Source organism: Etheostoma cragini, chromosome 15 (assembly GCF_013103735.1).
Source record: "Etheostoma cragini isolate CJK2018 chromosome 15, CSU_Ecrag_1.0, whole genome shotgun sequence".
In the NCBI taxonomy this organism is placed as follows: Eukaryota; Metazoa; Chordata; class Actinopteri; order Perciformes; family Percidae; genus Etheostoma; species Etheostoma cragini.
The window spans coordinates 11033419-11048881 of NC_048421.1; the positions used below are offsets into that span (position 1 = coordinate 11033419).

Here is a 15463-nt window from a genome sequence, read left to right on the forward strand (position 1 = left end):
GTTTGCATTTCCCAGTGAGCAATTCAGGGACCTCTGGCTTTCAGCTGGAATTCAGACATTCATTTCAATGCACAGTGCTGTCTGGAAAAGCAATTGTCTATGTGGGGCAACTTATTGAAAGACATTCTAGGTGTGTTTCCGTTTAAGTCAAAAGGCAGACAAAAAGAGCCTTGGCCATTAATTAGATGTCATCTTAACAGGCCTGTCTCACAGTTTGCATCTACTGGTGAAGCAGCATGCACGGCTAAGAGCTCCAATAACTGGATTTATTCTCTACGTTTGATTTGAAGTGATCAAAATAAAAACTTTTCCATTAAAGCAGGGAGCCTAAGCAGGACTGTACATGCCAATCAAAACTTGGAGTGTGGTTGGAGAGTGCTGTTCTCTGATGCATGCCCAGTGACAGGGTTGTATTCAGGTCTGTCTTCAGTCGTCTCTCTCATAGCAGGCTGCTGCGCTGGAACAAAGAGGCCTTTCACGTTGACCTTGACACGCAGCCACCCCCATCACCACAGGAACCAACGCAGAGGAATCCACTCTCTGATATCAATCTCTCTGTTCCCCTGGCAGACGGTCCCAGCTCAAGGCTAAGGTGAACCTTAGCCTTTTGATTTGATTGATATCATATGAGTGGTTTTATTCCAACAGTTAATATGTGGAGGAAATTTTCCTTTTTTTTTTTTTTTTTTGTAAATGTTAGCACCAGTGATAATTTTATATCGGATCTGAAATTACACACCATGTCAATCTGTAGCCAAATGTAAGCAGTATTGTGATTAATCAGCACTGATTAATCTGCCAGATTATTATTATTATTATTTTTTAAATCTATCGATTGTTTGGACTTAAATGTCAACAATTAGAAAGAAGCAACCATTAGTTTCCCACAACCCAAATAGCTCAATCAAATGTCAATGTGTCTGACCAAAAAGTAATTGATTTTTTTTACATAAGCACCACAAAACAATCATCCAGGGAATAAAAGCTTTTATTCTCAATGGCAAAAAAAAAATCTTGGCTTTTTTTGGTTGTATTTTTAAAACAATTGTCCAGCCTGAAAAAACATGAATTCAGGCATTAAAATTGTAAATCATTTTTTAAACAAAATAAAATAACAGGCTTTCACTTTATAAATTTCTGTCATAAGAAATTACTTCAAAACTGTACATCAAACATTTTTACAAAGCACGCAGAGCTTCAAAATATACAATGTTCATTCACATTTCTTTTTACAAATAAAAAACAAATGGCGGTTTGCTACATTTAAAACTTGGGAGTTCATTGTCTGCGAGAAAAGGCAGTCTGAAGACATTCCACGTTGCGTCACGTTCGACGAGCGGAGTCCATCCAGCTTGCTGCTTCGCAACATTCAGGAGCTTCAGCCTTTGTCTCCAAAGAGTCATGAGACAGCAGGAGAGGAGAGAGGCTCTGCCACTGGGCCAGTCTGTAAGCCTCGTTCTCTCCTAAACATGAACTCTTGGTTCATCTCTCCTTCCCACCCAGTAAGGACATGTCTTATTTCCAAGCATGGGCAGGTAACACACTTAGTTTGTGTCCACGTGACAGGGGTTGGTCCCCCGATTCTGTGCCTCGTGATACAACTGGAGGAAGTCTTTGTAGCGTGGTGCGCATCCCATCCAGGCCTCCCCAAACCTCACTGTCCCGGTGAAGAGGAACTCGCCCTCCCCGAACCTCCCCCCACACTGAAGGGGCATTTTAATGTGGCCAGTCCACCTCCGTACCCTCACACCACCAGATACAAAAACCTGGGTCTTCTGTCTGTAGAGGCGGCTGATCTCCACAGTGACAGTCGAGTGCTCCTCCTTCTCCTCCTGCTCCACCTTCTTAATGCTGCCCCGTGCCACTGAAAACGTCAAGATTTAGAAACTGGCTATATTTCATGCTACACAGAATGGTGTTTGCATTGGACATTTCTGCACACCATACAGCAGCCAGACGCCTATAACGCTCCCAAACAAGGCTTTAACTTACCAAAGTCATTGGTGCAGACCGCTAGAAGCATTTCAGTGTTGCTGCAGGGCTGACAAGGTGCTGGATGGAAATAAAGAGAGAGGGCGGGTGAGTTTGATGGCGCATTACAAACAGAAACAGGAAAAGTCCACGGTTTCTTTGGCACTCCCGGTCTTAAAGCATGATAAAAATCTTTCACAGGTCAACAACATTCCAGTTAAATACCACTTACAAAAACACACAACTGTGGCTGGGACACACAATGTGATTTCCATCCTCACTGATGATTATTTATTCACAAAGATGGCAGAGCAGGATTCAGCTGTCATGAGCAGCTTATTTTAAAACACACAAAAAGTTGGCATGCTGCTGGCGGTAAACAAGTTTTTAAAAAGAAAATTGTTTTTTAATGCTCATGGGGGGCTGTTTGGTGAGCGTCCCCGCCACAAGAGAAACCTGAGCCCTGTAAGCGCTTCAGCAGGCCTGCTGGGATTGAAACAGTGAGCACTTTCTCAACTATATCATCAAGTAGAGTTTTTAACAGCCTTAAAAGTGAAAAGCCCTTCAGAGAAGAGTCATATAAGGGCAAAACCTCCCACCTACCATATCTTGTCTTGAACAATAAAAAGGCAAGCCATGAGAAGGTATGTTCGCTTAACTTCAGGGCAAATAATACTTAAAATACTTTAAAGCCCGCCCCAGGCTACATTTTAACTTTGACTGGTGGCTTTAGGGCAGCAACTCAGACTGCCCACCTCCAGAGTGTTTTATAGCAGGAGAAAGGGCCCTAAATGAGAGCAGTCAAGTCAATGATTAGTTGACTCAGGTGGTCCTGCTGCTTGCCTGACCACAAAACCTTATTAGCCCTGGATCTGCTGTGTTTTTCCTTTGCGGTAGAGTGGTACACAGGGGCAGGTGGAGCAAGGAGTGGGGAGGGGTGTCGAGTCAGCAATGGGCTAAGGGTGGGGCAGCAGTGAGAGTACACTCATTAAATGAAAAATAATTAATATGGTAAAACTCAAGTAAATTGAGTGCACTGGAAATCCACCTAGTTTATATAGTCTGGTCTGTAATCTGACAAATGTATCTAGTTTAGAAATCATGCATTCTGTAAAAAGATATGCAGACCATCACCCTGAATTAAGTCATAAACCCGAGCTATGTGCCCTACTGCCCTCTGTCATCTTTTGGAGCTGGAGCTTATTTTTAGCTGGCTTGTCTGAAGTTGAGAGTATAGAGGTGAGGGGGGAGCATGTTTTGGGTCAGCTTGTGTAGCAAGACGAGGCGCTGCCGCATCAGCAGAGAGATCAGAGGTCAAGCAGCCACAAGCTCGGACGGCTTAGGAACAGCTGGAGAGCCGGGGAACTTCAGAGCGGTCGACCTCGCCCAGAGCAGAGTGCAAAGGCCCTTTGAAGTGAGCCTGTGTGCTGCTACAGCATTAGACAGAGCAGCCAAGAGCCGGGGCCTAAACCCGGGCGTGTTTTTTCTTTCCTCCAAAGTGGAGCCGAGCAGGGCTCACATGTCAGACATGAAACAGAACCACAGGAATGGGCTGAGAGCCGAGTCAGCATCCCTCTCTGGCCCATGCACATGCAGCACCACTCTGATCAGAACCACTTCACAGGAGCAGAGAGGGATGAGGAATGGGACGAGTGGTATTGGAGGAGTGGAGGGGCACGATATAGTGTCCTTGAAACATCTGGGCCCTGACGCATTCCACTGTAATGGAGCACAACTTGCTAATACCACTCAGCAGAGGCGAGAACCACTTCAATCAACCAGGAAGAGAGACCGAGGATATATGAAGTGGAGTGGAATGAAAAAGGAAAATACTAGAATGATAAATAGACAAGAAAGAATTTAAGGAGGTAGGAAATAGTGAGACAGAGAGGAAGAAAGGGAATAATTTAAAGGGAGCTAAAAAAGGTAGGCCAAAGGAGTGACAGCAAGAAAAGAACAAGTGGGGGGGGGCACTCCTAGAAGGTCATCCCAACATCTGGTTGGAGATACATTCCAGTTTGACGGTGAGCAACTTAATCCCAGCACAGGGTCAGAGAGAAGCGGAAAGAAGGAAGAGATGGGGGGGGGGGGGGGGGGGGGGGGGGGGGGGGGGGGGGGGGGGGGAGAAGAAGAAGCAAGGCAGCAATCAATTTCCCAGTCCAGGATTCAATTGACATGAGACCACGGTCTTTGTGAATCATCCCAGTGCTATCTCAGACCACATCACACAACCAGATTATACTGCAGAGCTCACTAATGTGGCCAAAACAACTCCACGCTCCTGCTCTCTACATTTAACCCGCTCTTTCTCTCTCTTTCTCTCTCTCTCTGCTGTGCCAGATTATGACGCAGGATGTGGATATGTGAACCCAGAGAGCCGTAAAAACAGATGTGGGCCTGATACTGCTCATATTTTGCTTTAGGTGGAAAAAACAAAAACAAAAAAAAGAAAAAAAGTTGCGCAGCTTGAAACTGTAGGTTTGGCAGGTACGCAGCGGGAAAATAGACGACTGTTTTTCAACGGAGGTGCCCTGTTTGGCTCTGCCTCTCCACATACACACACAAAAAAACAATTATAGCTTAGAGCCAATTCAAATCAGGCATGGATGGTTGGGAAATATGAACATTTTTTTCCAAAAAGTTCCACAAAGACTCTAAGGCTTCAGATTTTGATGTCTTAATTCTCACGGGGAGAGACTAATTTTGACAAAAAAACCATATTACCCCAAATCAAAAATGTATAGACAACACTACCAGAGAGACTGTGGCTTTAGTATTTGCAGTGTGCTGGAGCAAATGTTAAATTTCCTATTAGAGTCCAACTTAATAAATGATTCCACCAGTAGATGGCTGCATTTAGTGCACAGCCAACACCACAGTGATAAGCACAAAGGAAGCCAGGTCTAGAGGAAATCAATCAAAAGCAAGTGTAAAGGCCGCTTAGATGAAAAGCAATTATCTACAGGTTTAGCACTAACATTGGACTGTAAAACCATAATGGAGTTGTATCTTACCACCCTGTGAGTGTGCCAATGGCCCCAGCCTCTCGTTGACCAGCTCATACTGGAACGCCGTGATGCGGCGGCTGATGTCCATGTGCGGGACCGCCTCGATGAAGACAGCCCCCTCCTGGATACTGAAACACTGCACCTTGCCCTGAGCTTGGTCCTCATCACGTAGCAGTAAACGCAGCTTGCCATTACGGTCCAGGTAGATGTTGGTGCCGCTGGAGTGTGCAGAGGGTTTGATGCACACAGAGAGGCGGGCGGCGGCAGGGGAGGCCGTGTTGGGTCGGAGGTTAACAATGATGGCCCCCGTGGGATAGAGCCACTCCAGAGAACCTTGGGAGCAACGCAAGTACACCTGCTCCACATCCCTGGCGTGGCCTTCATGAGTCAAACCACTGGAAGAAAAGAAAGTGGAAAGACATCAGCAGACGTCAACCACTCAAGACTCAGAGTGGAAGGCATTGTTCAGAATTTCTGGAAAAAAAAAAGTGTACAATTAAAGAAACCCGACAATGTGAAAGCTTTCTTTGTGTCCTTAACTCAGCACAAAGAAATTATTCAGTAATCTGAAAATGAGTTTCTGGTCACTTATAGCGAGAGTTATCTGACCAAGGTGAAGACCTCTGGCAGACTGTAAGGACGTTACACCACATTCCTCCCGATGCATTCAGGGCCGTCTGTGCGCAAGACAGGCTGCATGACCAGTCACGAGCCCAAGCAACCAAAATGACCCCAGCTCCAACACACACTCCCCCCCATACCACATTGTTGCTCCCAGAGCTTTGGCAAAATGCGCCACTGGCAGGCTGCCTTTGGTAAGAGTTTGAAGCAGAAATGGATGAATGGAGGGACACAGGGGCTTCTGGGCAGACAACGGCAGCAACAGTAGCTGGGTCTGCTGCATGCAAGTGCAAATGCAGGTCACGCACCGAACCTCCCCTTGCTTTCAAGCCACCAAAAAGACTGGAAGAGACTTGTCCGGGCAGCACTTCGGACTCTGGCGCCAGCATGACCAAATGACTCCCTCCAGAACTTAATGCCTGGTCAGGGTTTGAAAACTCCAGTCTGTCAGTCATTCTTTGGCAACGCCAGAGGCAGGAAGCCATCAGCAGTCCACCAGCATAGGCATGCCAAGCTAGTGGTTTGACTCTGGAGGAGAAAACACCCAGTTCCCTGAAGATGAGATGCTGAAATTCAAATGTGCCACAGATATGAAGTAACTGATGGCACATGCTGAGCATATGTAGCCGAAGCCCCATAACCAGGCTCTCCTCAGCACGCCTCTAATTAAGTCCTTTCTAACTCCATCACTTCTGCATGCAATTAAAGGAGATTAGTCAAGAGTCTCACTAATGAACAACACATTATTGGAAGAGGGCTCAAAGTGTTGAATATCACCAACCCCTCCTGACTGGAGGATGAAAAACAAAACCACACTATTTGAGGCACAGCCTCTCAAGTTCAAAACCGATTTCAGCAGATGTTTGATGAGAGGTGAAATGTTCCAGTATGCTGCCTGAGGTTTAAGAATCTGTTAAAAGCCAAATCATTTAAACTCTTAGGGGATATGTGCATGTAATCATTTATGATGGGATATTTAATCAATTGTCTACTAGTACACTTTAAAAACATAAAAATAAGTGAATGTATAATTGTGCACCATTGAATACCCAAGTTTATAGCTAACCCTTTTTTCCAAATGTATTGCTGAGTCATGTTATTGTGATTAAATACCTTTGTCAATTAGTCATTCATAAATTCCCCACCACCTAGACTAAAACTCAAATGTGTCTATGTCACTAAAGTAGCCTATTTTCATTCACATCCCAAAATGTTAAGACCACTGCTTCTATTTTTGCATTTTGTCCTAATTTGTAGCTCCTTTTATTTCATCTCACCGCGGTCTGGGAGTTTCGGTCACAGTCATTTCAGGTCGCTGCAGCTCACTTACCTTCAGACTGTAGCCTATTATTATCGTTAAAAATCAACATTTTACATTTAGTACACAAGGCTGTAAACCTCACCTTCCCTTCCAGCTGCACTGGTCGCTTGAATATTGGCAGAAAGACATCCGACAGAGAAGGAGAAGAGGCAGCAGCAGCAGGGAGGCCAGCATCGGGGTGAGCATGTTTATTTGGCAGCTCTCTTCGCCTCTTCTCGAGCGAAACTATGAAGTCCACCGCCGTATTTCCAGCTACATGTCGTTTCCATGTGTCCCCTGTCCGCTCGACGCTGTTCCCCCGGGGGTTTCTTCTTTGTTTCTCGGGAAGTACAGACGAGTAACGGCGCTTATTCAAACTCGGTCCGTAGCGCCCAGTGCTGCTGACAGCACTCCGTAAAAATGTGGAGTGAGTTCTGAGTTCAGCTCAGACTGCAGCACTGATTGCTCCCACGTCACACCCCATTCACAGCAGCGTTTGCTGCGTTCAAGTGCTCGGCCGAGGCTCCGATCTCCGAGCTTCACAGTATAAAAATAGTTGAGCTGTGTTAGCCTAGTATTTGAGTGCTTGATTATTTGTTAAAGGTCATTGTTTTTTTTTACCAACACCACTCTGTTATGCGTTGGTAGAAAGAAAGGTTATTTTTGCATTTTATTATTTTTACTTAATGTATTCATAAACCTTAAAAATACTCGGCAGCCTTTCAGTTGAATGATATTACACATAAATTATGCCTAACAAATTATTAATTATCAAGAGAGTATATGGGTGAAGGTTTGTTGTTGTCGTTGCTTGTTTGATTGTTAATTTTTCCCAATCTTCCTATTATTTCTTCATGGAGATGTATAAGATAAATTACCTGACAATAAGCGGGAAAAATCGCTTTCAAAAGTGAGCATGAAAGTCAAGAATACATTTTCAGCTTTTCATTTTAAGTAATCAGCATTATTCCTCAATTAATACTGGCAACAAAAGGTTGACGTTGTATTTTAGAAAATTCCGGGATTAGGCAGAATAGTGCTCCAAGAGCCTTCTTACCGATCCTGAAGTTTCCTGAAGAAAAGAAAAGGACAAATGCCTTTGTTAACAAATTCCTTCAGAAGAAAGGTGAATGGACAACTTGTTTATCATTGTTACATTGATTGGACAGAGCTACTGTCATTATGATATCTGGCTTCCTGTTAAATTAAAACATACTCATGTCATAAACTACCACCAGAATAAAGTCATGTTAAATTTGTTTTTTGTAGCTTTTCTGTCTTTATTTGATAGGATAGCTAGGTGGCAAATGGGGGGGGGGAGACATGCAGAATATCACCACAGGTCAGATTTGATTTCCAAGTTTTCATGCTTTTGTCTTTTTGTATTAATGTCTCTTGGATATTATTGTCTTTACACTTGTTAAAGCACTTTATAACTTGTTTTTGAAAAGTGCTCTACAAATAAAGATAAATGATTATTACTCTGCGTCGAGGAATAAACCTCAAAGTATATGTGTGCCTGCTCTACCCACTTAACCAACCCAGCCACATGTAAATTGTATTGAGTAACTGTAGTATTGATCACCATAATGAGTTGTATACTCACCAAATAACTTGTTGATTCATTCAAAATGATGCATGAGATACATGGATCAAGAGGGGCCATAGACAATGTATACTGTGGAAAGTTTACTCGCTATAACGTTGAGCATGGTAGCGGATTCATTTTTGTTCAGATGATTTTTCGGCTGGAGAGAAGAACCAACTGACATTGAAAAGAGTGGTTTGGTGCTGTGATGGTCCCACAAACATCTGCTAATGTTTGCAACATGAAGTAACAAAACATATGAAAGTCATAAGTATTGGTCAAGCGAACACAACTTCACGTAGTTTTATGTGAAATAATAGCGGTTCTATGTCTTATCTAAGTCACTGTGGCTCCAAGATTCAAATTTAGTCTGCAGTAGTTCATCAATAGGATCAGTGGAAATATGCAAAACCCCATCATGCATTCCAGAATTTCAGAACATTCAATAAAAACATAAATAAATAATCTATATAATCAAGTTACTTTGACTATTGGATTGATCTTTAACTTCATGTCCCAGCCAAAGTCAAGGAGCTACCACTCACTCGTGAGCTTTATTGTTCAGCTCTGTTTCCAAACACACCAAGAGCTGCAGGGACTTGTTGAGGGCTGAGTTCCGTTAACCAGTGGGTGCATCTGTAAACATGAACTGCTCATCACTTGAGCGGATCCTGGGCTAGGTTTTCTGAAACAAGATGTTTTGTGTGTGTGTACGGTGTTTGGCATGGGAAAGAAACCTGTCTGACAAGGAAAACTAGAGCCGGTTGTAACTGCTACTTTTCCTCTTTGATTTCTTATGACTTGAAATCATTTGAGGCCTTGTTGGTGATGGACATGTCTATATTACTGATCCAGCATGCAGGGTTCATGTTCCAGCCTGGGCTGCATGCCACCAAAGCGCCCCACACATGAATGTGTAGAAATTATATTCAGAGAGAAAACTGAATATAGTTTCTCTTTCTTTAGTAAAATTGCTCAAAATCTTATTCATCATCTAGACTTCACATCGAGTAACTTTTTAGTACCGTTTGTCTAATTTAGTCAGTGGTTTAGAGGTCTGTCTGGTTTCTTTAGTCCTTGTTGTGTTGCAGGCTGTCTGGCAGTTATAGCTCTTGATGAGGTTACAGAACCACACGACGAGTCCGAACATGATGTCTGAGGACTCATCACACAACGACACCTGCACTGTTACACCAAAGCTACACCTGTAAGAGTGTCTCAAAGAAGTCTGTGAATTACACAGTTTAGTATATTTTTATAGTTCATGTCTTAATTAATTATTTACTTATATTCAATGATTAAAGAGGAACTCCACAGTTTTCACACACCAATGTCTGTTTACAGGTCCTAAGGAATACCACTGCACTGCATATGTAGAAGAAGAAAAAAGAACAACAACAAAAAAGCCAATTGTGGGTCCGAAGAGAGCTTTTCCAAATCTGATGAATTTCCTCAAGTAATCTCAGTTGAGTCAACATCAGTCAAAGCCTAAAAGGTTGAAAACAAAAAAGAATAATGTGGGGTATGGAGTTAGAAAGGAGTAAGCTGAACAGATCTCGGCAGCCCACTCCTTTCACTGCTTGAGACTAGCAGCTCAAGTCTACGTTAGCTGCTATAGTATAACACACCCACATTTCTAATCAAATTGTTGGATGTCTAGTTTCATTGTGGGTAATAAAGGGGCCAGCTTTTGCTCTGCTGCATCGATTTTGATAGTTTGAACTGTCAATCATTTGTCTTTTTACGTTAATGGAGGTAGTGCTAAATTGGTGGAGTACTCTTTTAAGAAGTACAGTACATAATACATTATATTGACACTGCATCATTTTAACAGCCAGTATAGGATAAACTATTATATTTTACTATATTGTAGCCTCCTAAGAAAAAATTAAACCTGAGCAGCCAACGGAGCCAAGGCATCACCACCATCAACAATTACTTCACCTTTTTTTCCTTCTTTGATTATTTTGTCACTTGTGTGAGTGTATAGCATAACACATAGAAAAACACCAGTTTTGATAATCTATAAAATCCGTTAATTCGGTGCCAAACGTTTGTTTGGTTTTAGCTCACCTGGTGAAGATACATGCTTAATGGTGTTTTTTGCCTCCAACGTCGCCTTCCAGACAGCTAACCTTTCCCTTAACCCTAAACATAACCATTGCCGCGCTTCCTGGAAGGAGATGTTGGGGACAAAAAACACTAAACACCAACATTTGCTGTTTGCTTGTTTCAGAACATTGTAAAAGGAATTTTTTGGCTTTTGAAATGTTGGCAAGACAAAACAAGACCAAACGTTAACTCAGGTCCTGGGGAATTGTGATGGACATTTTATAGACTAAACAATTAACCCACACATATAATAAACAGATTTGTTATCATTAAAATAAAATGTAGTTGCAGCCCTAAAGCAAGGTTAGAATGACTATGTAGTATACTAAGTTACTAAGATCTCAACTAGGACTAGTAATTAATCTCTTAGAAGCGGGTGCTTTTCCCCACTTCCTGTTATTCCAGTTGCTTGATCTCTTGCTTTCAGTGTTTGTTATTTTCTCTCACATTGCAGCTTTAAGAAAACAGGTGTAGAGCTCACCCTCCACCTGTCAGGAGTTTCACTGGTGAAGACTGGAAAAAATAATCCGTGACCGATAGGGGACAGAGAAACAGACAGTTATTCACATAGTGTGCTCCAGTTTTGAGTGAAACTTGGCAGAGAAACCATGGCGTTCAACAGAGAAGCAGCGATGTGCAGGATTAGGTGGTAAACATGTGTTATGTAGCCTGGGATAGTGGAGTTTAGGTAGTCAGGGAGAGGGAGGCCGCTGACGCTTTAGGGGGAAGGGTCTCATTGTTTTTTTTGTCAGGTCTGTTGTCCCAGACTCTTGCTGAGTGTGACTCACTTGTATGCCCGGAGCTAGCCTCCAGGTTAAAAAGCATCATAAAGTAGATTAGGCTGCTGACAGGATGTGATTTTGACGTGTGAGTGTGTGTGCGTGTGTGTGTGTGCGTGTGTGTGTGTGTGTGTGTGTGTGTGTGTGTGTGTGTTTGTGTGTGTGTGTGTCTATGTGTGGGTGTGTGTGCGTTTGTCCTCAATGTCTCCTCTTTCTTTTTTTAACTCTTCTGTTTTTTTTCTTTAATTGTTCCACTGTAGGAAAACAAGAAACCATCCTTGTCAACAGTTAACAAACCCATTGTTTGCACTTTCTTCTCTAGGTTTTAAAAGAGACATTTTTATTGATCCATTTCCTTGAGATCTTTAGTGTTTAGTGTCAACAATCTTGTCTTCCAATGTTAGACCTCCTGCCCAGAAAACCAGTTTGATAAACACCTAAACTGCTGTTCTTTTCCAGAGCTAGTCTCAACCTGTTTCTTTAAGTCCACTATCTTGGGCAGATAAACTGTAAACTGGAGTTACACAAGCATGCCTGATATCTTGTGGTATGCAAAGGCAGGAGCTGATATCATCGAGAGGCCGTCTGCCTGTCATCATCCCTCTCTGGCTACTTTCCAGACTGTCAGAAAAGCAGCTGAGCTCAAACCTTCATGAGCATTTCTCAGTAAAGAAGAACCCTGTCATTTAAGTGCCAGCTGTCTAAAGACAGACATGGTGTTTGTAACTCTTCTAAAACCTTGCATGACTTTGTCATTCTTGCTTGAACAACATGGTAATGAACATAGTGTACATTCTGGCTCTGCAGCCCCCAGTGTCTCAATCATCAGCCCTGGTCAGTGATAGTATTGCTGGAAGTAGTCTTGCATTGCCAGACCTATCTCCACAGCACTGTGTCAGCGCTGGAGTATGCTGGTAGTGAAGTCAATACATCAAGTGAGTGTGAAAATATGTGACATAAAAGTGGCATATTTGAAGAATCCAGCAACTGGCGCATCTCACTAAAAATTCCCTGAAGTTTTTGCAAGCCAGTGAAGACAAAGTGTGTCTTTTGTTTGTCAGCCCTCGTGTTGATGTATGGCTTATGTGTATGTGCACTGAAAAGAGACGCCAAAGTGGAGAAAGCCAGAAAATGTCACGCTTGTGTTCCTTGTAGTGTATCTACTGGAGGCCATGTGAGGGGTGGCAGAGGAGATTAGATGTTGCCAAGGCCACAGCACAGCGACATGCTCAAGACCATGTTGAATTATCCTTTGATGCCTTCAAGCTGTTTCCAACACCATGCTATCAGCTCCTTCATATCCCTCTCCCAGCAGCACACAGAAACCTGAGCAATACAGTGCTGAGAGCTTATAAGAGGAATTTAGGTCAGACCTCATTTTGACAGGGCAGGTGGGCAACTCTTATAAAAGCAACATAATAAAAGTGAACTCAGCTCCTCTCTGCCATAGAATTTTACAGAGATCAAATATAGTTGAGGTCTGCAGGTCCAGGTGGTTCTGAGGCTTGAGGATTAGCCAATCCCCGACCAAACATGAAGAGCATACTATTGTAAGGAAGACAGGGACCTGTACTTAAGTTAAAAGCAGTTGTGTATCTTTACAGCATCCTTTCTCCAGGACAACTTCCGCTCTCCAGATTAGCCTCGTCGATCCGATTCTCATGGCTTTCTGCAGAGAAGGAGCTCTGGCCCACGTCCCTCTCTTTTCTTCATGGCCCTGTGACATGAGCACTTCCTTGATGAGTGCACTCATTCTTTGATTCACTTGATCAGTCCAGGATGCTGTACACAAAAAGCTTCAGCCATTAGGCTCCCTGATGCTTGGTGACAGCCATGATAGACTCAGAGACCGTCGGGGTGGGAGGGAAGAAGCTGGAGCGCTTTCTTTTGTTAAAGTCCAAGTTCTCTGGCTCACACAGGGAGCAAAGACTCTGGCATCATTCCTGAGCAACACTTTGGCTCTATGACTCTCTTGAACACTGCAGGAGAACATTTAAACGTTGGCCTTTCCAAATAATACTTATTTCATAAATCTCCGTGAAACAAAGCAAAACAAATTTTCACAGAGTTTTAAAATTGCAGTAGATGCCATCTGTCTTCAATCAGAGATGCAAAATCTGCCAATCCAGATGAGACTCAGTCAGACTTCCTTGGCATTTTTGACTGATGATCGACGTTAAGTTTTTGGTCTTTATACTTTGAAGATGAGATCTTTCGAGGAGATATCTCCCAGCCCCCATGTGGTTTCATGGGTTCAAAAGTAAACAAAGAAATCTAACCTATAAACAGACATGTTGGTCTGCCTTGAAGCCATTATATTAACAGAAGAAAGACAGCTACTTTCTCTCTTGACACAAAGCTGCAGTGGTGGTAACATTGACTCAAGTACTGTACTTTTCATTTTCTGCTTTCTACTTATACTTCAAAACATTTCAAAGAGAGATATAGCACTTTTTACTTGTGGTAAGGTGACTTCAACCTGCTTTGATAGAAGTCAACTGGTTTGGGGAATTCTTTAGAATGTGGTGAAGTATTCCTTTTAATCTGCTCTCAGGATTCGTACTCTAAATATTTAGTTACATGTAGTTACGGAAACAAGTTGATTTCTATCAGAAACAAGTTGAAATAATCTGACAAATTGGCAATTGTAGGACTCAATCACTATCATATAGAAGTATTACTTTAACAGACCTGAAGATTTCTTCTACTGTCGTACAGCTGACACAGCCAGCCAATAAGCACATCCTTTCTTATTACAAGCTCATGTGTTTACACAAGGCGAGAACGAGAAAAGGAAATGCAGGAGAGAACAGTTGGCCTATTGTTTCCATCCACATGCAAAGTTGTCCATGTATATTAGCACATGGTTTGCCTGAAGAACAAACCAACAAACAACCATAGAACATAACAATCAGTCAAACGTTAAGCTAAGCACGGTGGCTCTTAATGGAAATTCTGACCGAGTGGTTTGGTTCTTGCATCACTGATATAGAGGGGTCTTTAAGAGTCTCTGGCACCCTTCTGAAAGGATCTCATTCTGCCTGTAATGAGAGCTGGATTTTAGAGACCCAGAGTTCGGTCGGTGGTGTGGTCTGCTCTGAAGGCAATACTCGCCTCATCTGCTGATTCACAAGCTGGTGACAGCCATGGTCACAGGTGACTGGAGGTGGCAGTTTCACAGGAAAGTTAGGGTTCAGGGAAAACCACATAGGGATCAACGAGGAAGACAAGGAGTTCATGTGTGGGGTTACTCACGGACACAAACATTCACGCCTAAGGTTTTTCAGACTCTGAAATCAGGAGTTCTTACATGTTCTTGAGCTGGATGTCGCTGCACACATCATCCTGGTACCTTGTATCTTATTTTTTAACATGTTCTGCTCCACTGCAGTGTGGTTAGGCTAGGTTTTCATGTGCCTATCAAGATGCTACAATTGGCAATCTAAATGTTTAATAACCAAAAGCAAAGCCAGGATGAAAACGCCATATATATATATATATATATATTAATTAAAAATATCATGGCTCATTTTGCTGTTTGTGCTGCAATTTTGTGCAGCTGTTGCACATATATAGTTTCATAATGATTCCTAATCTACTTCCTCTCAAATGTGCTTGGTCAAATTTCAGTTTGACAAACTCCCAAAAAATAACAGGATGACATTGATGTTTCTTCTTCACATAGAGTCATTCAGTATGAAGTATGATCTCTGTTACCTAAAATCTTCATCTATTGGCTGTGAGCAGACTTTATGTGCAGAATAATCCAGAAATCCAGAAATCCAGCATCAGTGTCTCTCTTTTTCCTGATTACTCGTGCAGATGATTTAGAAATACATTACAGAAAATGCCACTTACCAAACTAAACAGAGTGAAAAGGTAATGCACACTCAGCGAACATTTTTTTAGACTACTACAGCTTTTCCAGCAGATAGATCTTTCTGGTGAGGAACATTTAGGGGGAAAAGTACTGCGGAGCTCACTGCCAAGTTATTGCTAAATACTCTGTTTTGTTTTCCTATATAAGAAAAACAATGTGGACATGTTAAGACACAAAGCACGGCATTAGATCATAGGGAAAAAC

General features: G+C 42.5%; 1 protein-coding gene across 2 annotated transcripts; it reads right to left on the reverse strand.

Annotated features, from left to right (window-relative positions):
* Positions 1-1093: 1093 nt before the first annotated feature.
* Positions 1094-7363, reverse strand: metrnla (meteorin like, glial cell differentiation regulator a). Of its 2 annotated transcripts, none has more exons than XM_034894956.1 (4): positions 7004-7363; positions 4986-5374; positions 1993-2052; positions 1094-1864 (listed from the first exon to the last, which is right to left on the reverse strand). In XM_034894956.1, exons 1-4 carry the CDS (start codon positions 7105-7107, stop codon positions 1545-1547), a joined length of 873 nt encoding a protein of 290 aa, XP_034750847.1. In that variant the 5' UTR covers positions 7108-7363; the 3' UTR covers positions 1094-1544. The 2 variants fall into 2 exon arrangements, with proteins under 2 accessions (XP_034750847.1, XP_034750846.1); XM_034894955.1 differs by lacking the exon at positions 7004-7363 and adding an exon at positions 5589-6236.
* Between the last annotated feature and the right edge of the window lie 8100 nt (positions 7364-15463).

Bases quoted from the DNA above. Each gene is read 5' to 3' on its own strand.
- metrnla (XM_034894955.1), bottom strand. From the start codon at position 6,220: ATGCTCAGCATGTGCCATCAGTTACTTCATATCTGTGGCACATTTGAA. The intron at 2,053-4,985 runs GTAAGATACAAC...ATTTCCATCCAG, and splicing joins ATTGGCACACTCACAGGGTG to CACCTTGTCAGCCCTGCAGC. The intron at 1,865-1,992 runs GTAAGTTAAAGC...TGACGTTTTCAG, and splicing joins GGTCTGCACCAATGACTTTG to TGGCACGGGGCAGCATTAAG.